This window comes from Quercus lobata, chromosome 8 (assembly GCF_001633185.2).
Source record: "Quercus lobata isolate SW786 chromosome 8, ValleyOak3.0 Primary Assembly, whole genome shotgun sequence".
NCBI lineage: Eukaryota > Viridiplantae > Streptophyta > Magnoliopsida > Fagales > Fagaceae > Quercus > Quercus lobata.
The window spans coordinates 37,543,571-37,566,352 of record NC_044911.1 but is presented as its reverse complement, the minus strand read 5'-3'; the positions used below and the strand labels follow the sequence as shown (position 1 = coordinate 37,566,352).

The following is a 22,782-nucleotide window of genomic DNA, read 5'->3' as shown; positions in this document are numbered from 1 at the left end:
TGAGAGCCCCTTGATTCTGCCTGATGCGGGCTGATATCACCCTGATGCAGCCCCGCTGCGGGGTGAGGCAGTTCCACTCCTTCCATTGAAAACGTTGTATTAGAGGTTACAAAAGCTAACACAAGTTCTTCCCACAGACGGCGCCAATTGTAAGGACGAGATTTAGTACCGAACCAAAACAGTATCCGGTTCGTACGTGAAAGGCCCAGACAATATGATTTTTAGAGCGTGGGTGTAAAGAACTAGGCTAATTGTAATCTAACCTCCCAAGACTCAATTTCATGAACGTTCAAGGTTTTTCAGTTGATATTCCGGATATTCCCCCTTAGTGACTAATACCAATCCTTCTTTCTCTTCTCCCTTTTTTCTCTCTACTTTTCGTCTCTTATTCTTTTTTCTTTCTTTTTTCTGTCCGATCCCCCTTTTTTCATGTTCTTCCTTCAGTTTATATATCTCCCTTTGCGCTCCATCCTCGCCGCACACGTGTAGGTTGGGTTCGGAGGATTTCTTTTTGTCCCATCTGGTACCTCCTGGAACTTCCTATAGGCAGCTGTAAGGCTGCTTCCCCACTGTTCAGGTATCACCTCCACATTAATGCGGCCAGAGAGTTGGTTGAGAGGTCATTAATGCGGAGGTAGCTGTAGCTTCAGATATTTGTTTGCCTTATCTCTTTCATCTTTAGTCGGCTACTCTACCCTTTGAGATGACTGAATTCTGAGATCTGATCGCAACGAGGCCACGTCCTGATCGTTCACGGACGCGATCGTCCTCGGACGCGTTCTGCCGAGGACCATGGTGTCCTCGGACGGGTATATGGCCTCCGATGGGCCACTGGCCCACCAATCCTGAACCCGTTCTGAATCCTATGGGCCTATTAGTCGAACGATCCCCACATATATATATATATATATATATATATATATTCAATACTATAAGATTTAAGATTTATAGAGAAGGATATATGAAAGGCTTCTATTCTAAAAAAAAAGAAAAAGAAAAATAATTGCTAATAAATTAAACAATCACTCATCCATACAACAATCAAAACACTATAAATTACAAAACAAAACAACTTCAAAAGTACACACCAAAAATATCATAAAAATAAAATGAGCATGCAATATGAATTACCAACAGAATTATTGCTTGAAATATTTTCCAAAGTTGGAAGACGATCATCGAAATTTTTAGGCAACATCAAAATGAGGTACACATATTTAAATTCACATCTCATGTTTGTTACTTTCACATGAATTCCCCACCTTTTCTTTTCTAATCACAATCTATCACGTTAAAAATTGTGGCACAAAATATTATAGTACTATATTTTCTCTTTTTATTAACTTTATAATATGAAGTCGTGCACAATTCTAGAGTCATTGTTATATTTTTGAAAGAAATTTTTTTTTTAGCTTCATCAATCCAATATTGCAATTATGATGATAATAATGTTCACGTGTAATCCTTAGTATATGATTATTGTCATGTTTTGTCACCAGTTGATTTTTTTTTAACACCTTAGTTTCTTAATATGCGTTTTCGTTTTTAAAAAACAGCTACAAGCAATTCAATCGTCTAACCAAAAAGAAAAAGGTTCTTCATCACATCAATCTAACTGGACTGTTCCAAAATCCTTTATTCCTTTGAAACGATGAAGAAAAACTCATTTATTTATTTTTGTTGTTGTTGTCGTCGTCGGAAAGGTTGGAGTGGATCATTTCGCAACTACAGGAATAAAATGGAAAAGGAAGAACGAATGGCTGGTGTTCTGCAAACAAGTTGATCTTTTAATGCTTTTCATATTTTCTTAACAATTTTATTATTATCGTTAATTCTTAATTGTATCAATAAAAAAGTTGTGGGAGGTTGTTGAATCTAGCATTGAAAATTTCTGTAGACATAAATAATACCTTTGGGACTGGGAACCACAACAATCAACTTGATGATTGTGATTTGTAGTTTAAAATTAAATACCGACACTCACAGCTATTCAGTCACCTTATTTAGTTTTATATCCTTGTCAATATTGATTAATATGAGAATGAGAGCTTGTCAATTGGTTTAGTTTCATTGGATGTGTGGAGAATATTTAACAATCACAATTAAGTATTTGTGACTTCTAGTAACGTTGATGATTTTTTTTTTCTAAAAATAAAACCATTAAAACATTGCCACCCTGATTTAGACCACTTTTTTTTTTTTTTTTTTGAGAGAATGTTCTAGACCACCTTTAGTCCCAAAGATATAGTCTTTTTAAATAGCATTAAATATTTTTTAAAAAGGGGTCAAATTGCAGTTAAAGCCTTAAAGGTAGTTGCATGTTCCTCTTATTATTGTTTAAAACATAGATATGTACTATTTAACCTTTTTGCTATAAGTAATCCACTCTGTTAGTATTTTTGGTCAAATTAACAGAAGATTTAAAAATTGTGAGCATTTTTTTTTCTTCACTTCGTTGGTATGGATATTCAGATTATTAACGAATGGGTTTGAACACATTTTTAAAGAAATTAAAGTGTCAATTTTTTTTGTTAATTCGACAGAAAATACTAAAAGAAAAAGGGTAAAGTGCTAATCTAAAAGTTAATAATTTTTTTTCCCTTAAACACATAAGTGATTATATGGTTGTCTTTTAGAGCCATAAAAAAATGAGTTAAGAATAGATACATGGTCAGTCAAAAAAAAAATTTAGATACATGGTATGTGAAAGGTAGAATTGTAGTAGAATTTTCTAGGGAAACAAACACAAGCTAAAAGGTTGTTTTATAATTTTTGTCTCCAAATTTGGGCTCACGTGTGTGAAACGCTGAACCTACAAGTTTCTTTGTGGTCAAACAAGCCAGCCCAAAATCAACAGGCACCTAGTACCTACCAACTGCCACCCACATTCATTTTTCATGTACCCGAAACCTGATACCCTTAATTACTTACTGGATCATGTTTCTCTGTCCACGTGTACGTACCAGATCTTGCAGTCCATAGCCCCCCAGTTACATTTATTTCCAACTATCAATCACGCGTGGCACGTTTCCATAAGCCTTTCAGAGTGAAAGCCTCCATACCAAAAATTCCTACTAATTCTCGAACAACTCTTTAATAATAACCCACGATAGTCACTCAATCAATCCGTTTACAATTAAGATACCAAGGAAAGTTACTCGATCTATAACTCCTTTCATGCATATATAAAAAAGAAGGCTTCTTTCGTAAGGTCCTCAACTATTTCACGAGCTATTTTCTCCATTCCTAATTTAATTCCTTTCCTATACACAAAACTTTAAACACACAGCTTATATATAAACAGCATGGTTTATATGTGTTTTCTGGTTGATCAAACAAGGAAAGTGCGGCGGAGCAAGCCAGCGGCTGGGACTTGTTCACGGTGCGGCGGTGGAGCTAGGGTGGCTGAGATGAAGACTGCTACAAGATTTTGTTATGTGCCATTCTATTGGAAATCTTGGAAGGCAATTATATGCACATATTGTGGTGCAATTCTTAAATCCTATAGATAGAAGAAGTCCCATCTTATTTTCATCTTTGCTTTTTTGGGGTTTAATTTAATATATAGTTAGACATCTTTGGTGGGTGTAACATTACAGGTTCATATCATATGTATTTCAAGAGTGTAGTCCATGAAATATTGAGGATGGAAGTTTAAGCTAGCTAGCTAGAGAGATTGATGGGCGTTATGTATGTATTACAAGTTCTTTATGGTCCAGTTTCAAGGCAGCGCGTTTTGCGTTTGTGTTTCAGCCTTTTTTATTTTTATTTTTTAAAGTGTAAACAATGCATACCAGTGGATTTATGGGACTCATAAACTTTACTTTTCAACAACTTTTTTATTAAAAATAGTTTTTATTGTACTATTCACACATTTAAAAATTATTTTACTATAATATTTTCAGTTTTCATCCAAACAATTAACAAGGTTTTTATTTTTTAGTGGGATTATAACAAGACCCTTTTATAAATTGTATTTAGAATATTTTCGAATGGTTGAAGAGCCTCATCAATGTCACCCATTGGCTGGAACGAATGATTGTTAGTTTCAATTAATGCTGTTACCTTTCTCACAAATTAATATGTACGGTAGTTTAGCCTTAGGTGAGAATAATTAAAGCATGATTTCGAATTAATTAACCTCTACAGTCTACCCTAGTAATTAACTCATACATTTTTAATAAGACCATATGCATAGCCCAAAGGCCTGGGTATCCTAACCTAAGTCCTAACACATTCATGATCGTAAGAGAGAGTAATCATTTTTTTTGGGTTGGTAAACCACAGTGAATAACTTGGTTGGCATGGGTTTCAGGTCATAAAGATATATGGCTGTATGCAATAAGTGTGATAGAAGCTAGTCAAATACAATACAAAAATACTCTTGAATATATATATATATATAGGCATTAGCATTTAGCCGTGCAATGAATAAATGAGTTGCTACCGAATAACCGAATCCCATTTCTTGTTGGGATACAGTTCAGACTTCACAGTTCCATCAGATTACAGCTTCCAACATTTATTGAAGTAGGTACTCTTAATCAAATTTGCCTCCTGAAGCTTTTGATTTTGATGGGTTTCCCTTAGCTTAAGAGCGAAGATATCTAATTTCCAGGCTATTTTGGTGTGTCCGCAAGGTTTTAAACAAAACCTCCGAATTCGTTGAAATTTCCACACCCAAATTTGATTTTTTGACATTATTAATGATTATGGATTCCAATTAGTTTAAGTGGTAAAATTTCTTATTGTTGGGTAAGAGGGGTTTTTAGTTTTTTGGTTGTTAAGAGGATCAATAAGAAGGACTTGAGTTTGAGTTTTGATTGCAAAAAAATTAATTAATATCTTGACGTGATTATAATGAATAATTATCATGGAACGTTGCTATAAATTAAAATCTGTAGGGGTTTTGGGCTTAGGGGCTCATTATCTATGTATATATTGGGTCTGGGACCCAATCTGAGGACGTGTAGTCGTCCGAGGAGGAGTAGACATTGCCAGGGAAGTCCGTGTTAATAAATGAAGAATTTAGTTTTGATCATAAGAGCTCATGAAGGTGGTCCGAGGATGAATGTATCCTTGGCTAACCAAAGCCGAGGTCAACAAGGGTGGTCTGCCGTTTAGGGGGACGCTCTAGGAAATTTTGTTGATATGGATAAGAATTACAGAAACATAGGATAGGGGGGAGTCCTAAAATATCTAAGGAGAAAGCTGTTATCACCGTATTTAATACTTTGCAGCTAACTTTCTGACCGCATTAATATTGAAGTGATACTTGAACAATGGTCTTCAACCTTACAGCTACTATACAAAGACTTCAAGAAGGTACTGATGGGACAAGTATCAACACCAACCATCTAGTCTGCATGTAGAGGGTAGGGATGAAAGGGGAAGACAGTATAAGAGAGGAAGGAAACAATGAGAGAGGGGGATCGAGAAATTAAGAGCAAAAGACTGTAGCAATCAAGAATTACATTTGTAACCAAACTTGTGAGAGATATATAAGAACTAATCTCCTCGGATTGTGCCGAGAACAATTTTCTTCAGTGTAAACTTGTCTATCTTCTTTCTCTTGTCATCTGAATCCACTTTAGTGGTTGTTTGATTCATCCGAGCCCAGTTTTCCAACCCACTCTTTACAAATTTATTATTTTGGATTTTTTGGGCCTAAGTCCATCCACCTTTTGGACTAGAGACTCAAATCTAGTCCTTACAAAATCTATCATATTTATAAAAGAAAAAATAATTATGTAGTTGATGATTTATGAAAAAATAAAAAAGATCTTAAATTAGTTTTAAATTTCATTTGTATGTGCCTTTGTGTTAGAACCTCTTTCCCTCTCTCTTGTGTGTGTGTGTGTTTGTTTCTAAAAAAAAATTAAGTAAACTAATGTACAAGTTTTTTAAGTTGTACTTTTTCATAAAACTACAACTATATTTTTACCTACTTTATTTATTTTTTTTAAAAGTTAAATAGGCCAATAAAATTAAGCTATCCCAGATTTAAAATTCTATTTTACTTTTACATATATGTCTTAGTTTTTTATTTTTTTAATTTATTTTTATTGATAGTCTCCTAAAAAAAAAAAAAAGTGTTGGCGAATCCCAAACAATTATTTAAGAATTGGAAAAAAAAAATTACAATTAAGCTTGTCCAATATATTTTATGAATCAATAAATTATATATTAATAATCGGTTGTAATATTTTTATTTATAATGAAATGTCTAGGAAAAGAAAAGATAGCTACATATTCATGAGCTATAGTTAATTTAATATTTAATTTAGTTCTAATATCATATTATTATATATTATAATATATAATAAAAATTGGGTCTTAAAATTTTTGGTTGTGTTAAATAGCTACTTTTTGGGGGTGATTTCAAGTTTTTGATTCCTAGAAGTCGTAATTGTGTTAATTGATTATCCTCTTTGTGAGAAGTGGCTTTACTCTCCTTTTACGAAGTGATTAAATTTTTATTAAAAACTTGGATAAATTTCATAATTTTTATAGTTTGGGGTGATTTCAAATTTAAACCCTAAATATCACAAAGTTTACCAAAACAATAAATTTAAAAATTTTAAAAATAACAATTTAATTTAAAAAATTTACTACCAAAAGTTTCAAGAATTTTTTTTCAAAAAACAATTAAAATTTTAAATCTAATTTTAATAATATACTATTGTGGGGGCCAGTTAGTCAGGAGGTACTATTAAGACTGTACGAATTGGACCTATGGCCCAATCTGAGGACATTAGCTAATTCGAGAATGACCAAATGAGGTTATAATGGGAATGGTATTGTAGGGACTATGGCCCAAAGTAACGAGTTGGGCCTTGGGCCCGTTCGAGGACACCAGCCTGTCCGAGGAGGCAACGTGGCTTAAGTGATCCATGTTAAGCCTATCATGGGAAACAAAGAAAAAAGGTCTGAGGAGGAATTCCTCCTCGGACCCTGAAAATCCGGAGTAGAGGTACGTCCAAGCCACTGAAGCCCATCCCCTAAATACGTGAAAAGGAAGGAAACACAAAATATCTAAGCAAAAGCTGCTACCACTACATTGAATGCACTACAGCTACTTTCCTGGCTGCATTAATGTGGAGAAGACCCTTGAACAGTGTTACCTTGGCTACCACAACTCACAAAGGACTGAAAGAGGTGTTTGATGTGATAGGTGCTCAAGTGGAGGCTTGGATGATTAATAAGTGTAAAGCCCAGATGATAAGGAAGGGCCTATATAATGTATAGAAGCCCCCATAAGGAAGGGGACGGGAAAAGGAAGGTAGAATACTGTAGCATGCAAAGAAACCCTAATGTACTGGTTTGTATACACAAATTAAGTTTTTAGTCTCCTCAGACCGTGAGATCTTTCAACGTAATGGCTTTTGTTCTTGTCCATGTGTACCTTTATCCCATGCAAGCCTCTGTTTAACTTATCTAAACCTAGTTCTTTGACTCATACTCTACAAAATTCATTGTGTTGGACTTTTTTGGATCAAAACTTCACAAGATAGGGGTTTGGGCTCCAAACTGTGTTCCCACAATTGGCATCGTCTGTGGGAAGAACTTGAGTGTTAGTAAGTACGATGGTTAAGCATGGTAGGATTAGGTCCACACGAAGAAAATCCACGCCAAGCTAACCCTCAGCAGACAGAACCTATTGGGCCTCAGCGACAAAATAATCCTCTTGACCTTGGGCCAAATCTAGGCAACGGAAGGAACCGAGAGGGAAGCGTACATACTACTCAGACGAGCCAAAGCCACTACGATGGTTAAGCATGGCAGGATCAGGTCCACATGAAGAAAATCCATGCCAAGCTGACCCTCAGCAGACAGAACCTATTGGGCCTCAGCGGCAAAATAATCCTTCTGACCCTGGGCCAAATCTAGGCAACGGAAGGAACCGAGAGGGAAGCGTACATACTACTCAGATGAGCCAAAGCCACTCCCAAGTAGGCAGTCGCATATCCCAAAGGCGAAATAACTATCAGGCCATGCAGCGAGAGATAGATGACCTGAAAAAGAAGTTGCGCTGTGCACAGTAAAGGCGGTCCTTTTCCAACTCAGACACATCCTTTAATGAGGAAGAGGATGTCAGTTACAGGCGGAGATCAAGAACTCCCTAAAGTGAAACCTTTTCCTACGAAAAGGAGCAGCGTCCTGAACGGAGACATAGGAGCCCATCTAGTAAGGGTTTGGGTAATGATGCTATGAAAAAAGCACTAGATCAGATCTCCAGATCACCCTTCACGCACAACATAGAAGGGGCTAAACTACCATGGCGTTTCCATTAACCTACGTTTACCATTTACAACGGCCGAGCAGACCCTGTGGAGCATGTGAGCCAGTTTAAGCAAAGAATGACTATCCATTCTCGAAATGAGGCTCTGATGTGCAAAGTTTTTTCGTTCAGCCTAAGACCCGTGGCGATGAGATGGTTCAACAGCTTGAAGACGAATTCCATAGATTCCTATAAGCAGCTCACTCAAGTTTTTTGCTCTCGCTTTATTACAAATAGCAGAGTCCCTCGGCCCCTAAGTTTGTTATTATCCTTATCTATGCACAAAGGGGAAACCTTAAAGGCTTATTCGGACAGGTATTGGGAGATGTATAACGAGATGGATGAAAACCACGATGACGTCGCCATCAGCATGTTCAAAAGTGGTCTCCCCACCGAGCACGGTTTAAGGAAATCTCTAATTGGTAAACCGGTCACCAGCGTTCGCCAACTGATGGACAAGATTGACAAATACAAAAGGGTGGAAGAGGACCAGCTACAAGGGAAAGGAAAGGAGAAGATCATCCTTCTTAAAGGGAATGATTATAGGTCGGAACTATATAATAGTAACCAGCCGAGAAGGGATTTTTCGAGACAGGCTGGACAAACCAACATGCAAACGGTTAATGCCGTATTCAGAGAGCCGGTGCAACAGGTTCTAGAGAAAGTAAAAAATGAACCTTTCTTCAAATGGCCGAGTAAAATGGCCGGAAACTCTTCAAAGCACAACCAGAACCTGTATTGTCATTATCATCAAGACCACAGGCATACCACCGAGGATTGCAGGAATCTATGGAATCACCTGGATCAGTTAGTCCGAGAAGGAAAATTACGCCACCTTTTACACCCATTCAGCGGTCATTTGGGCCAGGCAGTTCAAGAGCATCGGAAAGATGTATCTTTAAGACCTCCCATGGGGACGATACACGTCATCCTCGCCGTTCCAGGGAGGACCAGCTCTTTTCCCTCTGGGGTGCTGTCTGTGGCTCGGCTCCCTATCGAGGATGGTGAGAAGGAGTCCAAAAGATCTAAAAAGGGAAACTCACCTGTGCTGGGGTTCTCGGATGAGGATAAGATGGGAACTATCCAACCTCATGACGATGCTTTGGTGGTTACATTGAGGGAGGGTTCGACGTGAAGAGAGTACTGGTGGACCCGGGCAGTGCTGTGGAAGTGATGTACCCTGACTTGTACAGGGGGCTGAACCTAAAGCCTGAGGACTTAATGGCTTATGACTCTCCTCTTATAAGTTTCGAAGGGAAGACTATCATACCAAAAGGGCAGATCAGATTGCCCATACAGACCAGATTATAGGTGGTGGAGGTGGATTTTATTGTGGTCGATGCCTACTTACCCTACACAGCCATAGTAGCCAGACCTTGGCTCCACGCCCTGGGAGCCGTTTCTTCTACACTTCACCAGAAGGTAAAATACCCGTCGGGGGGCTAAGTGGAAGAGATTGGTGGAGATCAAGCCATTGATAGGCAATGCATGGTAGCCGCCATCTTACGCCGGTCCAGCACAGAATCCTCGGCGTTTGTGAAAAAGAACTTACCACCTCGGCAGCATAAGTCGGCGAATTAGCCGAGGAGATAAAATGTGAAAGTTTAGAAAGGGTTGCCGTTGACAATAATCCAGAAAGAGTTTTCCAAGTCAGCTCGGAATTACCTCTCCAAGAAAAAGGGGAACTGATCGGGTTTCTGAGAAGGAATGTTGATGTATTTGCATGGGACGCCTACGATGCCCCGGGGGTTGACCCTAACCTCATTTGTCACTACCTAAACGTTAACCCATCTTTTATTCCAAAGAAGTAGCCACCCCGGTGCCCGTCAAAAGAGCATGCTGACGTTGTTAGGGATGAAGTGATGAAGCTGAAAAAGGCAGGGGCTATCAAAGAAGTCTTTTACCCTGAGTGGTTGGCAAATATAGTGGTGGTAAGAAAGAAGACGGGGAAGTGGCGAGTCTGCGTAAACTTCACAGACTTAAACAAGGCGTGCCCGAAGGACTCGTTCCCGTTACCTCGGATAGACCAGTTGGCAGATGCGACTGTAGGCCACCCCCGAATGAGCTTCTTGGATGCCTTCCAGGGTTATCATCAAATACCACTGGTTTTAGAAGATCAGGAGAAAACAACATTCATGACACCTGTTGGAAACTACCACTATAAGGTGATGCCTTTCGGTTTAAAGAATGCAGCGTCAACCTACCAAAGGATGATGACCAGAATGTTCGAACCACAACTAGGCAAGGCTATTGAAGTTTACATAGACGATATGGTAGTAAAAAGTAAAGTGGTGTCCGAGCACGTGAAAGACTTTGAAGTCATTTTTGGCATCTTGAGAGAGCACAAGCTGGGCCTCAATGCTTCTAAGTGTTCATTTGGCGTCGGGTTTGGTAAATTTCTGGGCTATATGGTAACTCACAGGGGAATAGAGGTAAGCCCGAACCAAATCAAAACGATTAATAGCCTACAAGCTCCTCGGAACCCAAAAGAAGTACAGAAACTCACTGGAATGATCATAGCATTAAATCGGTTCATTTCCCGATTTGTAGACCGATGCCGACCTTTCTACCTCTTGATGAACAAGTGGAAATGATTTGAATGGTCCGAGGATTGTGCCTTATCCTTCCAACAACTTAAAGAATACTTGTCACGGCCGCCCATCATGTCTAGCCCTGAGGCCGATGAAGTTCTGTTCGCATACATAGCAGTGGCCTCTCACACTGTAAGCTTGGTATTAATACGGGTTGATAATGGCATACAACGACCAGTATACTATCTAAGTAGATCGTTACATGAAGCTGAAGTGCGTTACTTACCACTGGAAAAGGCAATTCTTGCAGTAGTGCATGCCACGCGAAAACTTCCCCACTACTTTCAGGCACACACGGTCATTGTCCTGACTCAACTTCCCCTTTAGTCGGTGCTCCGAAGCGCCGATTACACAGGAAGAATCGCCATGTGGAGTATGCTTCTAGGGGCTTTCGATATTAAGTACATGCCTCGGACCTCTATTAAGGGCCAAGTCCTCGTGGATCTGGTCGCTGAATTTGCTGAACCCTCTGTAGAAGCAGTAGCGGAGGAGGAAAACATGGATGGAAAATCGGTTGGCACAATCTCTGCACAAGGAGCCTCACGATGGAAGGTCTACGTTGATGGCACGTCAAACTAGAAAGGATCTGGGGTAGGGCTAGTTCTAATATCGCTCGATAGGATTACCATTGAAAAGTCATTAAGACTTGGGTTCTTGGCTACAAACAATGAAGCCGAGTATGAGGCTTTGCTGCAAGGAATGGTGATGGTGCAAAAAATGGGCGGAAAAGCAATAGAAGCGTTCTCAGACTCCAGACTAGTCGTAGGCCAGGTGAGGGGCGAGTTGGAGGCTAGAGATGCGAGAATGTAGGAGTACCTTGGTCAAGTCAAACGCCTGCAATCAAACTTCGAATTTTTTAACTTGACGCATGTCTCTGGGAGCGGGAACACACATGTGGATTCGTTGGCCACTCTTGCCACATCTTCGATGCAGGATCTACCACGAATGATCCTTGTTGAAGATTTATGCAAGACAAATACAATAAAAAAGGATACAGTTCGAATCCATTAAGTCAGAATGAATCTGAGCTGGATGGATCCTATAGTGAGTTTCCTCAAAGACGATGTATTGCTCGAAGAAAAATTGGAGGCCGAGAAGATACGGAGGAAGGCTCCTTGGTTTTGGTTGTCAGAGGACCATAAGCTATACAAGCACTCCTACTCTAGGCCATATTTATTATGCGTACACCCAGAGGCATCAGAGTCATTGCTTGAAGAACTGCATGAGGGAATTTGTGGGAGTCACACGGGAGGAAGATCACTAGCACACAGAGCACTCATCCAAGGGTACTGGTGGTCGAGCATGCAGAACGAGGCCCAAGAATATGCAAAAAAATGCGATCAATGCCAGAGATTCACCCCAAATATCCACCAACCAGGGGGAGTCCTTAACCCCTTCTCCAGTCCTTCGCCATTCGCCCAATGGGGTCTGGATATTGTCGGCCCTTTCCCGAAAGCAGCAGGGAACAAGCGATAGTTAATAGTCGGCACAGATTACTTCACCAAATGGGTTAAGGCTGAGCCTTTAGCCAACATCAGGGACGTGGAAGCAAAGAAGTTCATTTGGAAAAACATCATTACACGCTTTGGAACTCTTCGCACCCTCATCTCGGACAACGGCCTTCAATTTGATAGTAAAACTTTCAGGAAATATTGCTGTGACTTTGGAATCACAAACCGATATTCCACTTCGGCCTATCCCCAAGGAAATGGCCAAGCCGAAGCTGTGAATAAGGTCATAGTGAACGGGCTGAAAAAGAGACTAGATGATGCAAAGGGAAGATGGGTGGAAGAACTATCACACGTCCTATGGACCTACCGAATCACATCGCCACAGTCAACGGGAGAAACTCCTTTTTCGATGACTTATGGGGCTGAAGCTGTGCTCCCCCTGGAAACTAGCTTCCCAACGTTGAAATCCAGCACTTTTAGTCCAAGAAATAATGACGAGTTACTAGGGAGAAGTCTAGATTTAGCCGAGGAGAAAAGAGAAAAAACAATAATCCAATTGGCCTATTACCACCAAAAGTCAAAGCAGGGGTACGATACTAATGTAAAATTAAGGCCACTAGGGCCAGGCGACCTCGTGATGAGAAAATTTTTTGGCAGCACCAAGAACCCTTCCTGGGGTAACCTGGGACCCAACTGGGAAGGACTATATCGCATCACCTCAGTGGTAGGAATAGGCGCTTATTATTTGGAAGACCTAGACGAGAAAACTGTACCTCGCCCATGGAATGTAAATAATCTGAGAAGATATTATTATTAATGAAAACAGCTATGCCTGTATTGTGTCCCGTGATCATCGTGTATTTGTTGGCTCACTTCCATCTATATGAGTTTTAAACAGAACCTAAGTCCTACATGACTCCTCGGACCATAGGCTTAGGGGAAATTAACAACTTATGGCATCCATACAAGTTTTAAACAGAACCTAAGTCCTGCATGGCTCCTCGGATCACAGGTTTAGGGGAAATTAACAACTTATGACATCTATACAAGTTTTAAACAAAACCTAAGTCCTGCATGGCTTCTCGGACCACAGGCTTAGGGGAAATTAACAACTTAGAGCATCTATACAAGTTTTAAACAGAACCTAAGTCCTGCATGGCTCCTCGGACCACAGGCTTAGGGAAAATTAACGACTTATGGCATCTATACAAGTTTTAAATATAACCTAAGTCCTGCATGGCTCCTCAGACCACAGGCTTAGGGAAAATTAACGACTTATGATATCTATACAAGTTTTAAACAGAACCTAAGTCCTGCATGGCTCCTCGGACCACAGGCTTAGGGGAAATTAACAACTTAGGGCATCTATACAAGTTTTAAATAGAACCTAAGTCCTGCATGGCTCCTCGGATCGCAAGCTTAGGGGAAATTAACAACTTAGGTCATCTATACAAGTTTTAAACAGAACCTAAGTCCTGCATGGCTCTTCGAACCACAGGCTTAGGGAAAATTAACAACTTATGACATCTATACTAGTTTTAAACAGAACCTAAGTCCTGTATGGATCCTCGGACCACAGGTTTAAGGGAAATTAACGACTCAGGACTTCTATGCAGTTCTAAGGTATGTTCATAGTCTTGCATGATAGCATTTATTGTTCAAAGTTCATTACACAGTTCTGTTTCTTCTCATTTGTTTATATTGGTAGGGTTGTTGCAAACATCAACTAAAGAAACAGTCACGTTGACTCGAAAAAGTATAATTAAATTCCATCAACATCAATCATAAAGACAAAAAAAATGAGAGAAAGAGCATTTGTATTGATAAACCAAGAATAATACAATGAGAGGTCTTTGCAAAAGAACAAAATGCAATACAACTTCCGTCCGAAATAAAAAAATATACAGTAATAATAATAAAAACCCTAGGAGCTAAGCTTTAGCAAGAGGATCTTCTTTTTGCTCTGGCTGAGGAGGTGGAACATCCTTGAGTTGGGGACCTGCCCCATGATCCTCAGCCTCAATGATTGCTTCCTTAGTGAGATGCTTGGCCTTGGAGGAGGTTTTCTTTCCCTTACCCTTGCATTTACCTTTCTCTTCCTCCACATCCTCAACCCGGATGGCAACCTGACCAGAGCCCCCGGTAATTTCAGCTAGGGGGATGGCATCAGGAATAGTCATGGGCTGCTCGGAAGCTTCAGTGGTATCGGCAGGGATCTCCCAGATCTCTGGAGGGAAGAAGACATTCTCGGACAATCTCAAGGCAGAGTCTGCAGGGATCCCGTAGCATTAAGAGCCTGAGCCCATGAAATACTGCAGTAATCCCTGCATACCTCTGGCAGCTCCTCGGAAAGCCTTGCCTCTGTCTCCTCCGCTCTAAGCTGGTAAGCAGCCCTTTTTTCGGCCTCAGCTGCTTCCTTGACTAGCTGAACTTCTTCCTTGGCAAGCTGGGCCTCTTCTTTGGCTTTCTGCAACGCGACCTTGAGATCCAGTATGGCTTGCTTTTCAGTAGCAAGGTTGGTCTCAGTCACGTACAATTTTTGGCGTTGATCTTTAGCTTGTTTTTAAGCAGTCTTCAAGCTAGCCTCAGCACTTTTACGGCCTGACTCAATCTTTTTGAGCTTCTCAGATAGCTCGTAATGCTCCTGCTTGAGGGCTCCTAGAGCCTTCTCCACCTTAGCATGAGAGTGGGCTTCGACATCAGCTAACTTACGATTGTCGCGGCACCACTCCTCAGCCACAAATACTTGTTGAGTGATCTGCCCAAGAAGTGACAAGATAACAAGTTAAAATATGACATGGTCCAATGATCTTACAGATGAGAGGATGAATTGCCTTACCATCGCAAGATCTCTCTTTAGGGATAGGAAGAGTTCAGGCTGTGAAAATTGCCTGTAAGCCTTCCTGTCCCTGGGAAGGAGAACGGGCTGCTCCAGGGCTTCAGCGATGTACCCCGCTCGGCCCCTATTATACTCTCGGATTGAAGTATTATAGGGAATGGATGCTCCGTCCACTTCGAGTCGGGGGCTCCAAGTGCGCGGAGGCATGCGCACTTCAGCCCGTTCCATCTCCTCTCGGCTCTCCATAGATGGAGCCCTTTTGTCCCGGTGCTCCCGCGTCGTTTTTTGCTGTTTACCACCCTGGCGAGGACCCACCTCGCCTTCCTCAAGGGACTCAACCGGCTTTTTCTTCTTCAGGTCAGGATTAACTTTCAAGCCGAGATTGGTAGGGATTTGCAGAGCAATAGGAGGAAGGATAGAAGTTTGGGACTTGGCAGGCGCCTTCGATGATTGCCCCTTGCCTCGGGCAGCCATTAGCTCTCGCAAACTTTTTCCTTTATTGGAGGCCATGTTGTCCACTTCCTCGTCTGAAGAGTCGTCCGAGCAGGCAATAATAAGAGGGGCGCCGATCACGGAGTTTCTATCCTGTTCTCCCTCAGCATCTGAAAGCTCGATCAAGGGAGCTTTTGGAATATCCTCCTCAAAGTAGAACTCATCTATCTCCTCCTCAAGAGAAAGACGGGATGATTCAGTCTCTTCTTCAACACGCACTGCAACTTCGGGATTATCTTGTGGAAGTGGTTGTGCAGCTGGCTGAGGATTCTGAACACCAGGCAAAACAACCGGCCTAAGATCGTCTCGAGCCAAAAACTTCGGCTTCAACACGTCGATCCTAGTCAACCTTGGACTACCGGCTCTTATGGAATGGCCGATGTTTAGGAAAGCGCGGGACAAGGGTTTGTAACCCAAAATCAGATGAGCCGCACGTAGTTGTCTGTCCTCGTTAATGTAGATCTCTGACCTCAAAAGATAGTTCAAGGCCGGAACGTTTACGTGGCTCAGCCGAGGAGCGACGTGTGCTCTATCTGCAAAACAGCCGAGAAGGAAATTGTAGTTAAGTTACAAAAATTTTGAATCTTCAATCAAAGGAAAATAAAACTAAAGGGTTAAACCCCCTTCCTAGGGAATTGATCCTAAAGGCACCACACCTGGATCTCCTGTCCGAGTTGGACAATGAAGACCATCGCTCCACTCTCCCAAGGCAATAAGAAAGTCATCCTTCATACTCTTATTGGATTTAGGAAGACAGGAGATTAGCCTAACGATCTCGGACCGAGATTTAAGATAGTACCCTGCTTTGTCGAGATGGTGGCACTCGTATAGGTGAACTACGTCATGCCATGTAAGGCCTAAGCCCATCCACTTGTTCAGAACATCTTTGCTGCCTAAGACCCTAAACAGGTTGGGAGCGCACTGGTGCGATGTCAACCTATGGTTACGCAAATAGTCCCGGGTAATCCTACGCATGGAAAGTGTCATTCCTCCTTCTATAAAAGCAATCATGGGAATGACGACTTAACCCACGTCCCTATTAGTTAGCACTTGCTCTGGAGGACAGTACTCCAAAGCTACCCCCTGTGGGATGTGGTACTTTGCCCTAAAGGCCTCCATGGCGGCCGGAGTATCTACTAGACACTTGAATCTACCCATCTAATTGAACCGGTGGGCCGAGGAGGAAGGCCGAGGTGAAAATTGGGGTTATGAAGAGGAAGTAGAACTTACAAGTATCCTTACAACAATCTCTGAAGCTCTCAAAGATTTCCTCAGGGAAAGGTTTCTCACTAAAGTAGTCACGGAAATTCGAAGGCTTGGAACGTTAATGAAGAACTAGGCGCTGGGATTCTCTGGCGAACTTGAGTATTAGTAGAAAAGAAAAGCAGAAAGAGCTTCTCCAGGGCCTTATATAGCAAGGGAGGAAAGGGAAGGTCACTCCCGCCCAAAATTCTAGGAAGAATGCCAGCCGTTAGATCTGCGTTTCGCCATTGGATGGGGGAGACATAAAGCCACTTGGAGTAATAAGCCGCTCTTCGTAATTTGTAACGCGTCAGAAGCAACTGTCCCTATACGTGCGAATTGGAAACTAATTGATCTTGTAAAAAGGTCAAAACCCCATTTTTCTCCTCGGAAGGAGATAAAAACCGGAGTTTTGAGGGGCTATTGTAGGGACTATGGCCTTAAGTAACGAGTTGGGCCTTGGGCCCGTCCAAGGAGGTAACGTGGCTTAGGCGATCCATGTTAAGCCTATCACGGGAAACAAAGAAAAAAGGTCTGAGGAGGAATTCCTCCTTGGACCCTGAAAATCCAAAGCGGAGGTACGTACAAGCCGCTGAAGCCCATCCCCTAAATACGTGAAAAGGAAGGAAACACAAAATATCTAAGCAAAAGCTGCCACCACCACATTGAATGCACTACAGCTACTTTCTTGGCCGCATTAATGTGGAGAAGATCTCTGAACAGTGTTACCTTGGCTACCACAACTCACAAAGGACTGAAAGAGGTGTCTGATGGGATAGGTGCTCAAGTGGAGGCTTGGATGATCAACAAGTGTAAAGCCCAGATGATAAGGAAGGGCCTATATAATGTAAAGAAGCCCCCATAAGGAAGGGGACGGAAAAAGGAAGGTAGAATACTGTAGCATGCAAAGAAACCCTAATGTACTAGTTTGTATACACAAATTAAGTTTTAGTCTCCTCAGACCGTGAGATCTTTCAACGTAATGGCTTTTGTTCTTGTCCATGTGTACCTTTATCCCATGCAAGCCTTTGTTTAACTTATCTAAACCTAATTCTTTGACCCATACTCTACAAAATTCATTGTGTTGGGCTTTTTTGGATCAAAACTTTACAAGATAGGGGTTTAGGCTCCAAACTGTGTTCCCACAGGTATAAAGAGAAAAATAAAGATAGTACGAGATAAGTCCAACGAACGTCCGAGGAGAAAAGCCATCTTGGGAACGAGGATCTAAGGTCAGTAAGAGTGCCATATCACCCTAGACTTTCTTCAAAGTTACATCACAACTAGGAGTTGGACGTTGGATAAGGGGTAAGAAAAGGGAGGCAACAAATATTTTCAAAAAGCTGCTACCTCCACATTAAATGCCTCCCAACTAACTCTCTGACCGCATTAATATGGAGGTGATACCTGTACAGTGACCAAGCAGCCTTACAGCTACTAGAAGGAGTTCCTAGAATCCAACCTACACGTGTATGGTAGGGATAACACCAAGATTGTAATATATAATACGGGAAGGTAACCGAAAAGGGGGATCAGGAAAAAATCATAAATTCTAGGCAATAACATTGTGGGTTCTTGTAACTGTGTTCATCATCAAGATATTATAAGATAAGTTTCTCAGGTTGTGCCGATGAGAGAATTTTTTACTTTACTTGTGTTTAACAAACTTAATTCAGCAATTTTATGGTCTATCTTTTAGAGTAGAACTAGTTCTTTCACCCACGCTCTATAAATTCATTGTTTGGGCTTGTTGGGCTTAAACTCAATCCCATACTGGATCTAATCCAAATACTGTCCTTACAACTATAATTTTTATTTTACTGATAAAATTTGTATCACTTTATGGCTTAATAAAAGTATTAGAAGTTGTACCATTTACCAAATCAAAAAAAAAAAAAAAAGTTGTACCATTTAATTTCTCCACGTGACTTATTTTTATTTTTTATTTTTTTATGGGACCATGTGACTTATTATAAGTACATTAAAATTAAAATTATTAATATAGTTTATTAAGTGAAACTCTAGCCTTCTCAAAAAATAGAAGAAGTAAAACTCTAGGACCAAAGTTTTTTGGCGTAAATGCACTTTTAGTCCCTATATTTTGACGTTTTTCCATTTTAGTCCCTATATTTTATTTTTTCCACTTTTAGTCCCTAAAACCAATTTACGCCCTTCATTTAAGTCCTTCAAGCTAACTTCTATCACTAATTTAATGGGAACATTGACAGATGAATAAAATAATATTAAAAATTTACTGTAGCACCAACACATCAGCCTATAAATTTAAAAAATTAATTTATTAATTTTAACTTAATAAAAAAAATAAAAACAAAATTAAAAAATCATGCTCAAATGCATCTTCATCTTTCTGAAAGCCCAGACCCATTCTTCTGGATCTTTGCCTAGAATAAAAACACATGTTCTTCAACAACCCTCCACCACTACCCATAGTGAAACCCACCCTCACCACCACAACAACCCTTCGCCACTGCCATGAACCTGACCCACAACAAAATTCCCTGCCACAATAGCTAACCCATAGTGAAACCCACCCTCACCACCACAACAACCCTTCGCCACTGCCATGAACCTGACCCACAACAAAATTCCCTGCCACAATAGCTAACCCATAGTGAAACCCACCCCTAACACCATGGCAACCCCCCACTACCACCACCACATCAGTCAAAAACCCAGCCACACCCACACCCACACTCATGAAAACCACCATCGCCGTAGCCACCCAACACTGCCACACAATAAAACCCACAACCCAATCAAATGACCCAAAAACTCAAATCGGCGTTCAAGAAAGGAAAAGGTGGAGTCCAGAAGACTTTGCACGAGTTGTTCAAGAAGAAAGAGACTTTGATTCTAGTCCAAGTTCGGAAAGGCGTGGACGAGTTCGCCGAGTTGCAAGCTTGCATTGTGCCTAATGACTCAGCCCTTTCGCACTTCAGGTTCTCCCTCGACCAACGAAGAGCAGAGCAAGGGGCAGATCTTCAAGGTTTTAATAATGGATGCCATGGATTCTTGATCCAGAGAAAACGATGGGAGATATTTGAGTTTTTGGATTTGATGATTTTGTTTGGGTTTGAGAATTTTGGGGGTTTTGGTTTGTTTTTCCTGTGGGTATCTGACCCGATCTTTATCAACGATTCATTTTCTCTCTCTCACAATTCAACCAATCTAGATTTTTTGTATTTGTTTCCCAAGAAGATTTATGGGTTTGAAGGTTTTGTTGGGATCGGTTTGGTTGTTGGGTTTATGGGTTTGGTTGTTTTATTGGAGACTTGGGTTTGGTTCATTGTTGGAGATTGATTTTGCAGGAGATCTGTATTTTTGTGATTGTTGAGTTTTGTTCTCATTTGAAGATTGTTATGTGTTTTGCATGTTTGGTTGCTTAGAAAATGCAAGAAGAGAGACAAAAATATTGATTTTTTAAATTTCTGGGCAAGGTTTGCTGGGAAGAAAATGAAGAACATGATTAACGTTGAAGAACACATGTTTTTATTCTGGGCAAGGCTTGAGCATGATTTTTTAATTCTATTTTTATTTTTTTTTTATTCAGTTAAAATTAATAAATTAATTTTTTAAATTTATAGGCTGATGTGTTGGTGCTACAGTAAATTTTTAATATTATCTTATTCATCTGTCAGTGTTCCCGTTAGATTAGTGACGGAAGTTAGCTTGAAGGACTTAATTGAAGGGCGTAAATTGGTTTTAGGGACTAAAAGTGGAAAAAATAAAATGTAGGACTAAAATGAAAAAAACGTCAAAATATAAAGACTAAAAGTGCATTTACGCCAAGTTTTTTTTTTTAAAGATATTACTTATATTATATCTTCATTTGCAAAAGCTTAAAGAAAAGTGAAGTGTTTCATTATTTATTTTAATGTGTTTATAACATATTACACTCATTGATTTTAAATAAAAACTTGGTCTTATAGTATGATATGTGTAGGGCTCTTGGGCCCAGGAGTTCATTATCTACCTGCATATTAGGCCTGTGGCCCAAGCCGAGGACAAGGATCTGCCCGATGAGGAGAAGTCTTTGTCAGAAGAGACTATGTTGATGAATAAAAAAGTTGGTTTTGGTCATAATGGCTCAAGAGAGTGGGTTGAGAATGAATGTGTTCTCGGCTAGACAAAGCCGAGGTCGTAAGAGATGGTCTATCAACAAGAGTGACGATTTTAGAAATTCAGTTAGAGCGGATAAGTATTGCAGAGACATCAGATAGGGAGGAGTCCTAAAATATCTTAGAAGAAAGATACTTCCTTCGCATTAAATGCACTACATCTAACTCTCTGGCCGCATTAATGTGAAGGTGATGCCTGAATAGTGGATTTTCGCCTTATATCTACTTCATAAGGACTTGTGGTGATGAGACAAGTATCCACACCGACCGTCTGGCCGACATGCACGTAGAAGATGGAGATGAAAAGGAAATACAGTATAAAAGAAGAAGGAGTGAGTGAGAGAGGAGGATGAGAAAATCAAGGGAAACTACCGTAGCAATCAGGAACCAATCTTGTAATCAAATCTAAGAGCAATATATAAGAGTTGTGCTCCTCGGATCTTGCCGAGGACGTTTTTTCTTCAACATAAACTCGTATGTTTTCATTCTTTTGTGACGGCAATCTACCTAAGTATTTGTTTGAATTATTAAAACCCAGTTTTTCCAACCCATTCTCTACAAATTCATTATTTTGGGTTTTTGGGCCTAAATCCACCAACCTTTGGGCTAGGGAACCTAAATCTGGTCCTTACAATATGCATTCATCTTATAAATTAAAAATAATTTTTATTTTCTTATTTATTTTTTTTAACATAATTTTTGTTTAAACAAAGCTGATAACGTATATGGAAAGGAGAGGAGTTCATTACTTCATTGATGGGTAGGTGCAAAATCAGAAGAACCCAGTCAGAAAAAGTTTAATAGAATTGAATTTTTGAGATCAAAGAAGGTCCTCCCTCTCTGCCATTAAAAAGCAATAAAACTACAGCTTGGGGCTAGAAAATAATTAATAATGGAACTCTAGATTGCAAAAACTTGGTGTGGAAGCAAATTTGAAGTTGGTTAGGGGCTTGGCACGGATAAATCAAATTTTACATTCTTATTAAATCAAATTTCAAGTTTATATAAATATATTTTTAGATAATGGATCGATATTCTGATCACATTGGCCGCGGTTTACAACAACGCGGTTGTTAGCACTCAAAGGAGAGGGAAATCAAATTTGAGATCTCAAAGGAGAGAGAAATCGTATCTGGATCTCAAAAAACCCAAAACTTTAACTCACCTTTGACTCAAATGCTTCGATCTCAAAAAACCCAAATTAGATCTAAGATCTTGAAGGCTTTGAATGCTTTGATCAACTTGAGTATGACCACCACGCGTGGAAACAAAAGAGAGATACAAGATTAAAGATGCTTTGATCGACCAAAATGACTAAACATGGCTAGAGAGTGCGAGCAATTTCTTGGTCTAAGGCAGCGTTAGAGTTTAAGTAAAGAAAAGGAGAAAGGGTTGAGAGGGAGATTTGTATCGACGAATACAGAAAGAGAGATTGATGCTTGTTTGTACATAGTTTTTTAAAATGATATATTGTACCAACTAACCTACTATTTCCTTCAAAATCTTCGACCACCAAACCAATCATTGTCGATAGCACCTAGGAATGGTACAATCGGCTTAGCTTTGATAAGTTTCTTCGGTTCCAGTTGAACATCTTTAGCCACGTTATTAAAAAAATGTCATCTCATTGTTTTGTTAGCTACTTACACAATAAAATTAATAGAATTTATTAAAAGGAGAAAGCAATGACTTGTTTTTTGGTTTTTTAACTTACAAGACTAAATCCCTCATCAAAACTTTAAGTTCT

The 22,782-nt window shown here is 40.1% G+C and overlaps 1 protein-coding gene across 1 annotated transcript; it reads left to right on the top strand.

Moving 5' to 3' along the window:
• The first annotated feature begins 3,206 nt into the window (after window positions 1-3,206).
• Window positions 3,207-3,810, top strand: LOC115957821. The gene has a single exon (XM_031076156.1). The coding sequence runs from the start codon at window positions 3,306-3,308 to the stop codon at window positions 3,510-3,512; it is 207 nt and encodes a 68-aa protein (XP_030932016.1). The 5' UTR covers window positions 3,207-3,305; the 3' UTR covers window positions 3,513-3,810.
• Window positions 3,811-22,782: the final 18,972 nt, after the last annotated feature.

Coding starts and splice junctions, on each gene's coding strand:
- LOC115957821 (XM_031076156.1), top strand. CDS start 3,306: ATGGTTTATATGTGTTTTCTGGTTGATCAAACAAGGAAAGTGCGGCGG.